The sequence below is a fragment of the Pogonomyrmex barbatus genome, unplaced genomic scaffold, assembly GCF_055798465.1.
Source record: "Pogonomyrmex barbatus isolate J1 unplaced genomic scaffold, ASM5579846v1 scaffold9, whole genome shotgun sequence".
Classification (NCBI taxonomy): Eukaryota; Metazoa; Arthropoda; class Insecta; order Hymenoptera; family Formicidae; genus Pogonomyrmex; species Pogonomyrmex barbatus.
The window spans coordinates 6290397-6306061 of record NW_028297193.1 but is presented as its reverse complement, the minus strand read 5'-3'; the positions used below and the strand labels follow the sequence as shown (position 1 = coordinate 6306061).

At 30.7% G+C, this 15665-nt stretch overlaps 4 protein-coding genes across 9 annotated transcripts; 2 read left to right on the top strand and 2 right to left on the bottom strand.

Moving 5' to 3' along the window:
• The first annotated feature begins 709 nt into the window (after positions 1–709).
• LOC105433568 (ATP-binding cassette sub-family C member 4) lies at positions 710–8730 on the top strand. 2 transcript variants are annotated; one of them, XM_089084418.1, is made up of 18 exons: positions 710–890; positions 1703–1813; positions 2755–2889; positions 2947–3151; positions 3230–3449; positions 3520–3676; positions 3744–3993; positions 4256–4447; positions 4596–4882; positions 4951–5134; positions 5254–5600; positions 5678–5882; positions 5958–6168; positions 6257–6487; positions 6561–6680; positions 6867–7168; positions 7311–7958; positions 8047–8730. In XM_089084418.1, the coding sequence occupies exons 1-18, from the start codon at positions 817–819 to the stop codon at positions 8074–8076; spliced, it is 3909 nt and encodes a 1302-aa protein (XP_088940544.1). In that variant the 5' UTR covers positions 710–816; the 3' UTR covers positions 8077–8730. The 2 variants fall into 2 exon arrangements, with proteins under 2 accessions (XP_088940544.1, XP_011647243.2); XM_011648941.3 differs by having other exon boundaries at positions 711–890; positions 6561–6791.
• On the bottom strand, positions 8355–10114 carry Sld5 (DNA replication complex GINS protein SLD5). The gene is made up of 2 exons (XM_011648942.2): positions 9503–10114; positions 8355–9425 (listed from the first exon to the last, which is right to left on the bottom strand). The coding sequence occupies exon 2, from the start codon at positions 9421–9423 to the stop codon at positions 8773–8775; it is 651 nt and encodes a 216-aa protein (XP_011647244.2). The 5' UTR covers positions 9424–9425; positions 9503–10114; the 3' UTR covers positions 8355–8772.
• Positions 10115–10807: 693 nt separating this feature from the next.
• LOC105433570 (rhodopsin) lies at positions 10808–12953 on the top strand. The gene is made up of 5 exons (XM_011648943.3): positions 10808–11137; positions 11216–11463; positions 11553–11811; positions 11893–12059; positions 12186–12953. Exons 1-5 carry the CDS (start codon positions 10808–10810, stop codon positions 12313–12315), a joined length of 1134 nt encoding a protein of 377 aa, XP_011647245.2. The 3' UTR covers positions 12316–12953.
• Positions 12954–13055: 102 nt separating this feature from the next.
• Positions 13056–15489, bottom strand: Lop2 (long wavelength sensitive opsin 2). 5 transcript variants are annotated; one of them, XM_011648947.3, is made up of 9 exons: positions 15337–15489; positions 15071–15267; positions 14742–14980; positions 14536–14642; positions 14352–14458; positions 14096–14243; positions 13909–14019; positions 13615–13788; positions 13056–13548 (listed from the first exon to the last, which is right to left on the bottom strand). In XM_011648947.3, exons 2-8 carry the CDS (start codon positions 15262–15264, stop codon positions 13618–13620), a joined length of 1077 nt encoding a protein of 358 aa, XP_011647249.2. In that variant the 5' UTR covers positions 15265–15267; positions 15337–15489; the 3' UTR covers positions 13056–13548; positions 13615–13617. The 5 variants fall into 5 exon arrangements, with proteins under 5 accessions (XP_011647249.2, XP_011647250.2, XP_088940545.1 ...); XM_011648948.3 differs by having other exon boundaries at positions 13660–13788; positions 15337–15488; XM_089084419.1 differs by having other exon boundaries at positions 13056–13788.
• Positions 15490–15665: the final 176 nt, after the last annotated feature.

The following is a 15665-nucleotide window of genomic DNA, read 5'->3' as shown; positions in this document are numbered from 1 at the left end:
AAAAAAAATTCTTAAAACATTAAAATAAATATTTTTTTAATAAAAAAAAAAAGATGACTTAATTTATTATTTTTTAACATGTTTTTAAAATGTTTTTAAAAACATTTTTAAAAATGTTTTTTTTTTTTAATTGGATTAAAGTGGATAACATATGATGAATATTCGATATATATATATATATATATATATATAATATATATATATATATATATATATATAGAGAGAGAGAGAGAGAGAGAGAGAGAGAGAGAGAGAGAGAAAGTTTATATAATATACTTATTTAATATTTTCCTCTTTTTTTTCATTAAAACGCATTATTACACATTTGTTTTAAAAATTGAGACATTAAGAAAAAAGAAAGCTAGTATTACGCTCCGAGTATTACGCTTGATAAGATTTGTTTTTAGACTTTTTTTGCCGATGCCGATTTATCATGTTATAAAAAAAATTTTAAATTCTTAGACCATATAGCAAGTGGAAGGCTTACATAACTTCAAAACATCTCATCTGACCTCCATGATTTTACAATTCTTTTTATAACGTCTATTTCATCCTGTCTCATTCCTCCGCTATCATCAAGCGACTCTATTCGCTGAATCTATTCAATCCGCAATAAATGCGTCATCGCGACTAGACATGATGTATATATATTATGTGTGTGTTTGTGTGTGTGTATGTACGCGCGTGAATATATATATATATATATTTCAGTATATGATGTATAAAACACAGCATGTGCTACTCATGAGGCAGTATAGTATGATAATCGCGTGAGCCAACATTTATGAATCTATAATCTTACGTTAATATTAAAGTATGGATGCTACTAAAAAATTCGATAATCCAAATCCACGAGCATCTGCAAATCCGATTAGTAAATTATTTTTTTGGTAAGTCCGACAAAACGCTTTGTGTGTTAAATTAATTAAATCAAAACGAACATGTAATATCTAAATATTTGTGTCATTTATATTTTATAATAGTTGTCTTCAAATAACATTCATGACAAAAGAACAATGTGCTCTTTTTGCATTACGGCTTACAGTGCAATGTTATAATGCAATTTTAAAGTTCATGTATTAAACTTATGAAGGATAATGAAAAAGAGACTCTCTCTATTATGTAACTAGAATAATGATATATTGCTATTAAATAACTTTTATATTGGCTTATTTATGCTGGCTGAATTATCGTTTTCAATCTTTCAGGAAACCAACTGATAATAGTGTAATCTTATGTCTCATATCTTACAAAATATGTGATACACACACACACACACACACACACACACACACACACATACACATACACATGTGTGGGTGTGTTATGTATGTATGTATGTATGTATGTATGTATGATGTATGTATGTATGATGTATGTATATATATATATATATATATATATATATTTTTTTTTTTTTTAAATACAGATGATATTCTGAATTGTGTATTATATATATTTACATTTATAATAATATTTAATATTTAACAAATGATAATGATAATGTTATGATAATGATAATGATAATGATGATGTTATGATAATGATAATGTATAATATAGTAATTAATTAATATATTATTAAGTAATATACTTATATATAAATGTATTTATTTTATGAGCATATCTATCTTGTTAATGCAAATGTTCTTATCTCTTTATACATTTATGCACTACTTAATTTCATATGCATTATATTTAAGGTGGTTGGCAGGACTTTTCTGGTATGGAAAAGACTATAATTTGGAAATGAAAAATATCTACAATGTTATGCCAGCTGACAAAAGTGAATATTTGGGAAATAAACTGGAAGAGTAAATATCTTATTTTTTAAATGAATTGATACATTAAAATTACATCACTCATTGACTTATTAATTCAATAATAATACATCTGAACTAATAACTGATATCTTATATATAACTGATATATCTTTAATCCAGATAGCAAACTTGTAGAGTCAAAGAAGAATCTTTGCAAAAGTTTTAGACAGAATCTGCTACCAATATTTGATCAGAAAAGCAACAAATCTATAATATCTGATAATATTGGCAAATTGTTGTTAAAAATATAACAAAGTTTTATTTTGTGTCAACATTTTATATCAGCAGATTAGCAGCAGAAACCAAGCAGAATTTGCAACTTTTGTTTGATTTTTGACTGTCAATTTATCATTAAGTTGTCAATCAGCATGTGTAGATTTTGCTCGGTTTTTATTACCAATATATTAGCAAAGCATAGCATAATAATCAGCTTTGCCAATAAATTCTAAACTTAATGTGAATACAGATATTATGATTTTGCAATCAAAATCTGTTTGAACTTGCTGCCAATTTGTCAGCAAATTGCTATCTGGATGATATAATATTTTGATCGTGAGATACTATTACTGATTTTATAGGGATTAGAAGGGAAGGAGGAAGTCTCTTATTTTTTAAATAAAATATATTTTTGGACATATTAATAGATGCAATTTTAATTTTCTATTAAAAAAATTAAAATTATACATTTAGAAATTAATACTTTAAAAATTAAAGTTTAAAATTATTTTTTATTCTGATATATTTTAAAATTTAATATGAATAAATATAAAATATTTACTTGACATTAACTTGATATTTTTATTAACAGAATAATGTAACAGAACGCTATCATATATAATATATAATACTAAAATTATTTTATTATTGATCATTGATGAAGTTATTAATAATTAAGGAACTGTTGTCAGTTTTCTGATACAATATGCTTTCAGGAATTGGAAGAATGAAATACACGCAGCTAAGAAAGATAGTAGGAAGCCAAAATTTTTCATAGCTTTAAAGAAGACATTCATATGGTCATTTGTTCATTATGGAGGATGGATTTTATTTTTAAGTTGTATTTTGAGGTAATTAGATGTTGTAATGATTATGAGATTATTTGCTATTATGAATATGTTTTACAGAGTCGTACAAACGTATATTCTGGGTCTGCTCATTTGGCATTTTGATCCAAGAGCAACATCTACTGAAATGGAAGCATATCTTTATGCATCTGCTATGATCTTTCTTGGAATATTGGTAATTTTAATCACTCATCATTCAACTCTAGGCTTAATGGAGATTGGAATGCGAGTGAGAATAGCGTGTTCTTCTTTAATATATAGGAAGGTATTTAGATAATTAGTGTTTTAAAAATTTTATTTAGCCTCTAAAGATATTTCTTTATTATTTTTTTTTTTTTTATAGATATTACGCTTATCCAATTTTTCCACTACCAGTTCAGGACAAATTGTTAATCTATTATCAAATGATATGTCAAAATTTGAACAATTGTTTGTACCATTGCATTATATTTGGATTCTGCCTATACAAGGGTGTATAATTTCATTTCTGATATGGCGAAGCGTCGGCATCGCTTCATTGGCTGGTGTATTTCTCATAATAATTCAAACTATTCCTCTTCAAGGTAATATGCAATTATTGCAAATATATTACATATAAAGGTAACAATACAATTAATTTTATTTATTTTATAGGATACATAGGTAAATGGATCTCAAAGTTACGCTTAAAAATCGCAATAAGAACCGACGAGAGAGTACATTTAATGTCCGAAATAATCAAAGGTGTACAAGTTATTAAAATGTATACTTGGGAAAAACCTTTTGAAGAATTAGTTAATCGTGCAAGAAAGTTTGTATATATGTCAATATCGTTATTAAGAAAAAATTTAATATAATAAGCACATAATTTTGTTTAGATACGAAATCGATATTCTTACGATAATATCGTATCTAAGAGGTTTCACCCTAGCCACATTTGTTTTCACGGAAAGAACAACGTTGTATTTTACAATCATGGCTTATGTACTTTACGGACACTCTATATCTGCTGATAAAGTATTCTCAATGGCACAGTACTTTAACATTCTTCAACTTACCATGGCAATATTGTATCCTATGGCTGTAGCGGCTGCTGCTGAAGCAGCAGTTTCTATAAAAAGAATAGAGGTAAGATTAATTTATCAATTAAAGCTAAAAAAAAATTAAGTCCCAAATTAGTTTAATAAGCACTAATAAGCACTTTAATAGGCACTTTAATAGGCACTACATAGATATTTCAACTGAAATATCATTTCTTGTTAGAATTGTAATCCACTGTTAAATAATTAATTACTATTATAACAGTAGATAAGCGTTATTAAATATTTATCATGATATGATAATACATTTTATTTACTTAGATTATAATTGACTCGTGTATTTTTAATAGAACTTCCTATTATTGAACGAGAATGTTCCATTAACACAGTCTTTATCAATTACCAAAGAAACAAGCATTTTAATGAAAAACGTTAGTGCTTCATGGACAACTACTGCAATTGTAAATACGTTACATAACATTAGCATTCAAATTAAAACCGGGAAACTTTATACTGTTGTTGGTCCTGTAGGTGCAGGAAAGGTATATTACACTCATATTTTTACATTTATTTTTATATTTACCTTTATATTTTATCCATATATTAAATACTACATATGTAAATATTTTATACAGAGAAAAAAAATTTTTAATTTTATTTAAAAAGGATCGTTTTATATTTAATTTATAGAGTTCTTTTCTGCAAGTGATTTTAGACGAATTGAAAATATCGCAAGGCCAAGTGCACGTAGGTGGCCAAATATCGTATGCTTGTCAAGAACCTTGGCTGTTTGCAGGCACAGTGCGAAATAACATTTTGTTTGGCCAATCTTACAATAAAGATAAATATCAGAATGTCATAAATGTATGTGCTCTTATCAAAGATTTTGAACAACTTCCTTACGGCGATAAGACCTTGGTTGGTGACAGAGGCACAGTACTCAGTGGCGGACAACGTGCAAGAATTAATTTAGCGAGGTAAATTTATACATTTTTACAAATAGAGTTTTATATCCTAATGTATAAAAATTTTACTGTTTATATAGAGCTGTCTACAGAGATGCTGATATTTATCTTTTAGATGACCCTTTATCGGCTGTTGACACTCATGTAGGCAGACATTTATTTGACGAATGTATAAATAATTATTTGAAAAACAAAACCAGAATTCTTGTGACTCATCAATTGCAATACTTGAAACAATGCGACTACATCATCGTTCTCAATAATGTATGTAAAATATTATATCGCATGCATATACACGCGCGCATATATATATATACACGTATAAGATTCTATGAATATAAGTTTATAAAATTTAATTACGTCAATTTTTTTTTTTTTTAAAGGGTCAAGTTGAAAACGAAGGCACATTTATAGACCTTCAAGAAAAACGTATAAACTTTTTGGAAATATTATCAAAAGATGAAGAAACTAAAGAAAAGAGGAAGGAATCATTAACTGATATAAATCCTGCACTTGACGTAACTCAAAATCATAATGTTAACGATGAAGATACGGAAGAGATTGAGCCTCAAGAAACTGAAGAACTTTTGGTCAAAGGAAATTTATCGAAATCGCTTTATTGGCAATATTTTCGTAGTGGTAGTACAATTATCATGATCGCCAGCTTTCTATTTTGCCTGATTTTGGGACAAATTGGAAGTAATGGCTGTGACTACTGGGTCGGTTATTGGTAAGTTTTCAAGAAAAGTTTGTTTGCATATTGAAGAAAAATCTACTTCGTAAATCGATGAACTTTTTATGACATAGGACAAGACAAGAAGAGATACGTATCAAGAATCTACAGTACAATTCAACGAATAACTTGACAATGCGCTCTTCCATATTAAAATCTACTGAACAAGTAGATAATACATCAGAAATTAACAATGAATTCATTGAATTTATAACATCCACGAGCAATTATAAGGAAAATGTATTCAATAATACTGCACAAAATTTTTCTATTAATAATGTTAGTATTCTCTATTTTCCTATGATACATTTAATCTTGCCATCTTATTAATAAATCTTTTATTACTTTACTTAGATCAAAATTATAAATGAAGATGCATATTATCTTGACACAGATATAGCTTTATGGATTTATGGCTGTTTTATCATTATCAGCGTTGTAGTGACAACGACGCGTAATTTTATCTTTTTTAAGATATGTATGAATGCTAGCAAGAATTTGCATAATTTCATGTTTTCTTGTTTACTTAAAGCGCCGATGTCATTTTTTGACAACAATCCATCTGGTAAATTTACCGATTGCCGTTTATTCATCAATTACCAATAGAAATATAATTAGACATAAAAATAAGAATAAAAATTTTATCTTTCTAGGACGAATTTTAAATCGTTTTTCGAAGGACATTGGCGCTATAGATGAAATTTTGCCCCCTATTATGTTATTATCTATTCAAATGTTTGCAGTACTAATCGGAATTTTAGTGCAAATACTTATTATCAATTGGTGGATCATATTCCCTATATTCATTATGATTGTTTTATACGAGATGATAAGAAGAATCTATATTCCAATAGCACAAACTATAAAACGATTAGAAGGCATTGGTAAATTTTTTTTTTAACAATTTAGAGCTATCTTATATGTTCGAAATTAATATCTATTTAATGTCATTTTCAGCGAAAAGTCCCATCTTCTCGCATGTAAATTCTACATTGTCAGGTCTGACGACAATACGGTCTACCGGTGCTCAGGAAATGATTCGCAAACAATTCGACGAACATCAAGATTTACATACTAGTACTTATTCATTAATTATTGCAACTGGAACAGTATTCGGTTTTGCATTAGACATTGTATCTATCAGTTTTATCGCCGTTGTTACGTATAGTTTTGTTGCGTTGGATGACGGTAAATTATTGTTATGAGTATCGATTAATGTGCGTCTATTATAATACATATATCTATAGACCTTTCTTTTTCCAGGAAATACTTTCGCTGGAAATGTCGGTTTAGCTCTCTCGCAAGTACTCATTTTATGCGGTATGGTCCAACATGGAATGCGTCAAACCGCTGACACAATTGCACAGATGACGAGCGTAGAAAGAGTATTACAATTCACTGAGCTCGAAAAAGAAGGCCCTTTCGAGAGTAATTCTACAGATAAACCATCGAGTAACTGGCCCTCTAAAGGAGAAATTAAATTCGATCGTGTTTATCTTCGATACTCTGAATCAGAACCACCCGTCCTTAAATCTCTAGATTTCATTATTAAACCTGGCATGAAAGTAATTGCGATCACATTTGTTATATAGATGAAAAATATATTTTTAAATAATTTTAAATTATTCCAATTCCAATTACATTTTAAATTATTTTAAATATTGGCTAAATGATTTTAGATAATTTGTAACTTTAAGTTATTTTCAGATTGGAATTGTGGGTCGTACTGGAGCCGGAAAATCATCTTTGATCTACGCCTTGTTTCATATGGCAAAACTCAACGGCGCTATCTACATCGATAACATTAATACGAAGAAGATTGGTCTTCATGATTTAAGAAACAAAATTTCCATAATACCACAAGAACCGGTGTTATTCTCTGCCACGCTTCGAGATAATCTTGATCCTTTTCACAAATTTCATGACGCCGATCTATGGAGTGCCTTAGAAGAAGTGAAATTAAAACATGTAGTGGAGTCCTTAGATTATCGCGTTGAGCAAGGCGGCAACAATTTTAGTGTCGGACAACGACAATTAATTTGCTTGGCGCGCGCGATTTTGCAGAATAATAAAATACTTGTGCTCGATGAAGCTACTGCTAATGTAGATCCTATAACGGACACATTCATACAAATCACAATCCGAAAGAAGTTCGAAAATTGCACAGTATTGACAATAGCGCATAGGTTGAATACAATAATGGATAGTGATAAGGTATTGATAATGGATCAAGGTCAAGTATTAGAATTTGATCATCCATTCATCTTGTTACAAAATGAACAAGGACACTTCAGTAACATGGTGCAAGAAACTGGTAAAGCAATGACCGAACAGCTTAAGCAACATGCCAAAGAGGTAAATTAATTTATTATGATGACAAAAATTAAGTAAATAAAAATATATTAAGAAAATATTTAATATGTAAATATTAACTTGTTTATAGGCTTATGAACGACAGCACAAACTAATGTGATATTAATATTTTCTGAAGATATATCTCAATATGTTAACAAAAGAACAAATATTTACTTATCTCTTTTTTACTTAATTTTATTCGACATTTTTATTTTTTCAAACAATATTTGTAGCAGTTGATTAGTACTCATATTTGTAGCAATTGATTAGTACTCATTAGATTTAGTACTTACTCGTTAGATTTTTATATTTTTGTCAGTTTCTTATTTTTTATAGATATTTATGTAATCTAGAAATGATATTTTTAGAAGTGATGTTAAAAAGAATACTTAACAATTTTGTTCTATCAAATCTTTATATTTTTGTAAGCGTAGTTAGATTTCATTTGAAAAATGCTGCATTTAATTGCAATACAAATAATGTATAACATTATCTTTGATCAAAAGTAATTGTTAATTAATTAAGTAGTATTTTGTTTAGGAGCACATTGTACTATACAATGATGTTAAACATAAGAATGAGAAAGCGATATGCTCATTAGTGATAAAAAAATTTGTTTAAATATTAATAAAAATATTAGTTTTTAGATATGTTTATTATTAAAATTAAATGAAATTGTCAAATATTTTTTTTTTTTTTAATTAATGATTATTGAGAAAAATTTTGTAATATTGTATTACATAAATAAATATACATTGGTCTGTAAAAAAAATATATCACAATTTTTCTTCCTTGACTATACTTCAACTTAATATCAAATCAGCTGCACCACACCAGACTTGACTAAGTGTGCTATAGCACTGTACTGAATGATATGTTGCGAGCTTTCTTCAAAGTCTATCTCTTCGTTCAATACACCAGGCAGAACTATACCTGTAACTTTCTGATTGGCGCGTAGAAACACATATGTTTGCAAGTTGGGCTTAATTATAAATTTGTTCGCTTCAAATCGTTGAAAATTAGGCGGCATGTGCTGTAATGCTACTGTCTTGAAAAGCGTTTCCAGATTAGCCAAGTACTCCTTGGCAAAATGCAGTTCATCCGGTGTCAAATAAGCCTCTTCTGGGCTTCTGTTTGCCTCCTCCGACAAGATATGAATTGTGAACCGTTCAATCTTCTCTAGCCGTGCTCGTAAATAACTGCTGATCACGTATCTAATCCGATCAAGTTCCATCCGGTGAACCAACGCTCGCAGATCATTCTTATCTAACCTCTTGATGTTCTCTTCCATGTGCGCAATTTGCTGTAACATGCAATCTACCAAATCGGATTGGTGTGGCAAAATTTCTGGAGCGAATCTTTCGTTCATCCAGGCATTTTCAATCTCCTGGAGCGCCGTCTGCGCTGTCAGCTCCCCGACGTCGTCCTCGTCGTCCAGCAAATTATCCTCAAGACTCTCCTCCATGGCTGTTGGTATAACAATAAACAGTTTGAAATAATCACAAATGAGAGAATCGTATTCTGAAAGACATATATGTATATACCTGATGTGTCGATCTTCTTTGAAAATATCTATTGTTGACACAAATCATCACGCCGCTATCGCCGATCCATCACATGCGATAGAACATGCCAACATTGCCAACGGCTATGTCGAACCATTTTGAATCATCTTCGACTTCGAGTTTCCTCTATGTAACATCTCGAAATCGCAATTATTAATCTCGATCACATTTGAATTTAAAGGGACGTAGCATTACACCCGAATGCGTATAAAACTTGTTATAAAATTTTTCGTTATAACTCTTTAACTATACAAAAGATGAAAAGATATTTTATATATGTGAGCATTGTCTCTTTTAACAAGATGTATCAAAAGGTGCAAAAGTTTACATATTATTCTATTTTAATGAAACATCTTTTTTGTATTGTATATGTATGTATGTATGCATGTATGTATATATATGTGTACATACACATATACATGTTTAATAAGAAATAAAATATTATATATGCATATCCTTTTTTTATTATTAATTATCATTCTTTTTTATCCTTTTTCTATTCTCGAATTTATAAAAGACATAATTAAGAGATGTGTAGCAATTACTCCTTATTAAAATTATTAAGATAATCAATTTGATTCTTTAACAATTAAAAAATTTATTAAAGAATCAGAATCGTCGAGTTGTATATCTTTTGAGGTCTCCAAACTCAGCGGACAACAATCGCGAATGATTTTTCGCGTTCTATTCTTGTTGCATCTTCGTAAGGTTTCTGTGTGCGACGCTCAAGGTACTCCCAAGGTATTCCCAAATCCTGCGTAATCTAATAGAGAACTCTTTAAGACTGTTTGGCGACTTAGAAAGTTATTGTATATAGTCGTAAATACGTAAGATTGCGATGCGTATTTAAGCGCCGCTTGCTGTCGCGGCGAACTCCGAGCCGCAACAGATAGTGGACCGAACAGGGAACTCTACTTGCAAGCTTCACAGAAGGCCCGTTACGAGACATCACGCCGACGACAGCAATCTTGCGGTGTATTTGGATTAATTCACAATTTATCATAATTTTATTCAAGTAGCAACAACAGAGGTGAGGCGATCAACACCGTACAGCCACGATTTACATTCGTCCGGATATATTTTTTTATATGGCATATCATTACCTGCAACTGCAGAAATATGAAAATTTTGTAAAGCTCTTAAATTTGTTCATCTTGTTGCCTCGTGTTTTTACTTTCAAATGATAATTTCTTTCACAAATGCTAATATATTATTTAGTTAAATGACAATATAAGAATAATTACACACGAATTCATCAATGTAAAATGTGTTCTTGTAGTACAAATGTCTCTTGCATCCGGACCAAGCCATGCAGCCTACACGTGGGCAGCGCAAGGAGGCGGATTTGGTAATCAAACGGTGGTCGACAAGGTGCCACCGGAGATGCTGCACATGGTCGACGCCCACTGGTACCAATTCCCACCAATGAACCCTCTGTGGCACGCACTCCTTGGCTTCGTCATTGGAGTCCTCGGCGTAATATCCGTCATCGGTAACGGCATGGTGATATACATATTCACCACCACCAAGAGTCTCCGCACTCCAAGCAATCTGTTCGTCATCAATCTCGCCATCTCTGACTTTCTCATGATGTTGGCCATGTCTCCAGCTATGGTACATACATCATTCAGAAACGCTCACAAATGAAGTGCATTCAGTGCGATCTGTATGTTTAATTGATAACGTGCACAGGTGATCAACTGCTATTACGAGACTTGGGTGTTAGGACCCTTATTCTGTGAACTATACGCCTTGGCGGGCTCCCTGTTCGGATGTGGCTCCATATGGACAATGACGATGATCGCATTCGACAGGTACAACGTAATTGTCAAAGGTTTGTCTGCTAAGCCAATGACCATTAACGGCGCCCTCCTGCGCATATTTGCCATCTGGATTTTCGCACTGATTTGGACAATCGCGCCAATGCTTGGGTGGAACCGGTAAAATACAAGAGTTTAAAATAACATTAAATATCTATCTTTAAATATGTTGTAAATTATTGGCAATATATAATGTTTCCTCTTTACAGCTACGTGCCCGAAGGCAATATGACCGCTTGTGGTACCGACTACTTAAACAAGGATATGTTCTCCAGATCATATATCTTAATCTATAGTATCTTCGTCTACTTCACGCCATTGTTCCTCATCATTTACAGCTATTTCTTCATTATTCAGGCTGTCGCTGCTCATGAAAAGAATATGCGTGAGCAAGCAAAAAAGATGAATGTCGCTTCCTTACGATCGGCTGAGAACCAAAACACCAGTGCCGAATGCAAACTGGCAAAGGCAAGGATTTTCTAAAAAAAAACTTCTATATTTATTGATTCTCATTTATAGACGTTATTAATTATGCATTATTAATTACAGGTAGCTTTAATGACCATTTCTCTATGGTTCATGGCGTGGACTCCTTACCTAGTCATCAATTATGCGGGCATCTTTGAAACAACCAAGATCAGTCCACTCTTCACGATCTGGGGTTCACTCTTTGCGAAAGCCAATGCTGTATACAATCCTATTGTGTATGGCATCAGGTAAGTTCCGACAATTCCGTTCTCTTAAATCTCTTAGATCATTTTTTAACGAATAAGACACGGATAAATGTAGAGACAAATTGTATTATTTCTAATAATACTGATCTCTCCTCTGTATAATTCTAGTCATCCCAAGTACCGAGCTGCTCTCTTCCAAAGGTTTCCATCTCTGTCATGTACTACGGAGCCAGCGCCTGGCGCGGATACAATGTCCACGACTACTACGGTTACGGAAGGCGAAAAACCTGCCGCATAAAATCATGACTCTGTACACATCGATTTTTTGACAATGCATTTTACAAATGAATATAATACCATGACATACTCTTATATTTCCGTCACAAAAAACTGTGTCATCAAGGATGAGTTGTAAATAGCTGCATTAAATAATGTGTGCGAAAGATGTATTTCACCAACGAGAATGTATGTGTATGTGTGTGTGTATATATATATATATATATATATATATATATATATATATATATATATATATATATATACTTAATCATGATTTTATATCGCAAGAGAAATATCGTATGTGGTCAAAATAAAATCTAAACAAGACCAAGATGCGAAGCTCAATATGCGAAAAACTTTAACAACTGAAAACTTAAGGAAATTTAACTTGACAGTTTTTTTATAACTGTTAGTTATGTTATCTATGATACATTGTATAGTTCGATCGCACCACGAGAATTTCTTACAAATGTCTCATAGCGTGTTTGTAAATTTACCATCTCTTCAAGACAACGGAATACATGGTCATTTTGGAATTAGCAAACATTGGTCATATAATATCGTTAAAAGTATATCACCATAAAAAATATTCGCGATGTGTGTGATATCGTGTCTATAATTAATTTTTTAGAACTAACAAATAAATTCTGCATGCAATCTGTATGAGTTCTAATTACACCATAAAAATTTTAAACATATATATATCTCTCTAATACTACAATATTTTTTAATTATATCTTAAGATCAATAGAAATCGCCTTCTTAAATTATTACAAATGATTTATTGAATAATATCCTGTTGCTTACTACAATTGGCTAAGTATTCTTCTATCTTTCATCCTTGTAAAAGCAGTAATATTTAACACCTGCGATACAAGTAGAGAACAAAAGAGAACATTTAAAACCAAATAAAAGTTCATTTTGTACAACATATTGTAGAGTTAGTCAACAACCACCTCAACATTTCATATACACAGCTCTTTGTATATTATTAGCTATCCGCCAAATATTGAAGTTTTACAAATTTGCACATATTTCACATATTTATCACATATCTATTAGCACTGAGATTCGTCGATATTCTTGAGAAATATATTCTAATTGCATCATTTAGAAATTAGAATACATTGCTCGAAATTACGCTGTGGTCACCGTCGATTCTGTCTCTGTAATTTTCGTAGCCGCAGATAGATCCTCAGTCGAGCCATATACAAGGAATAGTAGCTTTAGTGCTGCTCTATACTTTGGATGACTGTACAGAATAAAATATAAAAACGAATTAATGTGCTAATTATATATATATTCCATTCAAAAATACCATTTATCTAATTCCATAAACAATTGGATTATATATAGCGTTTGCCTTTGCAAAGAGAGATCCCCAGATGGTGGAAAGAGGACTAATGCTAGCACCCCCAAAAATACCTATGTAATTGATAACCAGATATGGCGTCCATGCCATGAACCATAAGGAAATAGTCATTAAAGCTACCTGTAATTAATAAAACAAATATCAATTCCTATTTTTTTGGATTATTTTCTTTCATAATATTTAAAGTACGCGTAATATATTTATAATTTTTTTAATATAATTCCTTTTTTTTCACCTCACCTTTGCCAATTTTGCTTCTGCGCTCATGTTTTGATTATCTCCAGATCGTAAAGGTTGGACATTCATCTTCTTGGCTTGTTCTCTCATTGTTTTTTCATGAGCACTTACTGCCTATTAATTCAAAAGTTTCAAAATTGTGCAGACTGTAAATCATTTTCCATATTATAAATATTATAAATGTGCTTACCGAAACGATAAAGTAATAGCTGTAAATTATAGTGAAGAGCGGCGTATAATATACAAATATCGAATACATCAAGATATAAGATTTAGAACTCCAATCTTTGATAAGATAATCTGTCCCACAAGCAGTCATATTGCCTTCTGGCACATAACTAATTTTTATATTATATTATAAATTTATATTATATTATATTATAAAATTATTATAACACACTATGCATATATCTTTCTTGTATAATTTTTAACTTTTTTAACTTTACCTGTTCCATCCCATCATAGATAAAATTGTCCATACCAAAGCGAAAATCCAAATCAATAAAATTTCAAGTAATGCTTTTTTGATAGTTAGTGGTTTTCCCGCCATACCCTAAGATTTATTCACATTAATTTCTCATTTATTATTTAATAGAAATATTATTAATATTAGAAATATATTATACGTACTTTTACTATAACATTATATCGATCTAAAGCAATAGCAGTCATAGTCCATATTGAAGCACATCCACACAAAGAGCCAACCATGGCATATATATCACACATTAAAGGGCCTTAATATAAAATTAATTTGTTAATTACTAATAATTATAAATTATACAAAAACTATTATAAAATATTAATATTAATAAAAACAGAACACTTTGCATTACCTAATACCCAAGTCTCATAATAACAGTTGATTACCATAGGAGGTGACATGATAATCATCACGATAAAGTCCGAAAAAGCCAAATTTATCACGAGAAGATTGCTCGGTGTTCTCAGGAATGGTGTCATTAAGAATATATATATCACCACACCATTACCGATCCATCCCATAAATACTAATATGACCATTACAAGACCTAGAATTTTATGCCATATTGGATCCATTGATGGAAACCGGTACCTGTTATTTAGAGTTTGGTGAAATTGAATTTGCAAAATAGTATATTGCTAAATTGTAAAAGAATATCAGCGTGAAACAATCGAAATTAACCAATGTGGATCAATTAAGTGCAGCATATCCGGAGATACTTTATCTATTACAGTCTGATTTTTAAAACCCATGATTTGTTGCAAAGCTCGAGGTCCGTTCGTCGTTATTAGTATATTATCCAATGCCATAGTTGAATTTCCAGATAAAATGGTTGGAGTCAAATTTTCAATGCCTATTGTAATAAGAGATTCCATTTTCTGTAAAATATTATTGAAAGGTAATTACTGGCAATTTAAAAAGTAATATGTGGAAACAAATATGCATACTTTTTGACACTAAAATATTTCAAGGTATTGTGTTGCTGGATCTAGAATCTTGAATTCAGGACAATTAAAAATTCTAATCTATGAAACATCAATATTCTGTAAGAAACAATAGCTTGTAACTGTATCACATACAATACAAATATAAAAAGAACTGAAGAATTTTCGCTTATATACTTTCCTAGTAAAAAGATCTGATAATATTATTCAATTATATGCAAATATACCAGATTAAATCTGAAAATTGTCTTATAGCATATATATGTATGTGATTATTGTCACATATCATTTAGGATGAGCTGATCGGAGTGAAACTTTACAGCTGCTGACGA

Excerpts from the sequence above, each read along its gene's own strand:
- Sld5 (XM_011648942.2), bottom strand. The coding sequence starts at position 9,423 with ATGGAGGAGAGTCTTGAGGATAATTTGCTGGACGACGAGGACGACGTC.
- LOC105433568 (XM_011648941.3), top strand. The coding sequence starts at position 817 with ATGGATGCTACTAAAAAATTCGATAATCCAAATCCACGAGCATCTGCA. Across the intron at positions 6,169-6,256 it reads TTTTGACAACAATCCATCTG|GACGAATTTTAAATCGTTTT; the intron begins GTAAATTTACCG and ends TTATCTTTCTAG. Across the intron at positions 6,792-6,866 it reads TTTTGTTGCGTTGGATGACG|GAAATACTTTCGCTGGAAAT; the intron begins GTAAATTATTGT and ends TTCTTTTTCCAG.
- Lop2 (XM_089084419.1), bottom strand. The coding sequence starts at position 15,264 with ATGGAATCTCTTATTACAATAGGCATTGAAAATTTGACTCCAACCATT. Across the intron at positions 14,459-14,535 it reads GATATAATGTTATAGTAAAA|GGTATGGCGGGAAAACCACT; the intron begins GTACGTATAATA and ends AATAAATCTTAG. Across the intron at positions 14,020-14,095 it reads GCTATTACTTTATCGTTTCG|GCAGTAAGTGCTCATGAAAA; the intron begins GTAAGCACATTT and ends TTGAATTAATAG.
- LOC105433570 (XM_011648943.3), top strand. The coding sequence starts at position 10,808 with ATGTCTCTTGCATCCGGACCAAGCCATGCAGCCTACACGTGGGCAGCG. Across the intron at positions 11,464-11,552 it reads CCAATGCTTGGGTGGAACCG|CTACGTGCCCGAAGGCAATA; the intron begins GTAAAATACAAG and ends TCCTCTTTACAG. Across the intron at positions 11,812-11,892 it reads CCGAATGCAAACTGGCAAAG|GTAGCTTTAATGACCATTTC; the intron begins GCAAGGATTTTC and ends TATTAATTACAG.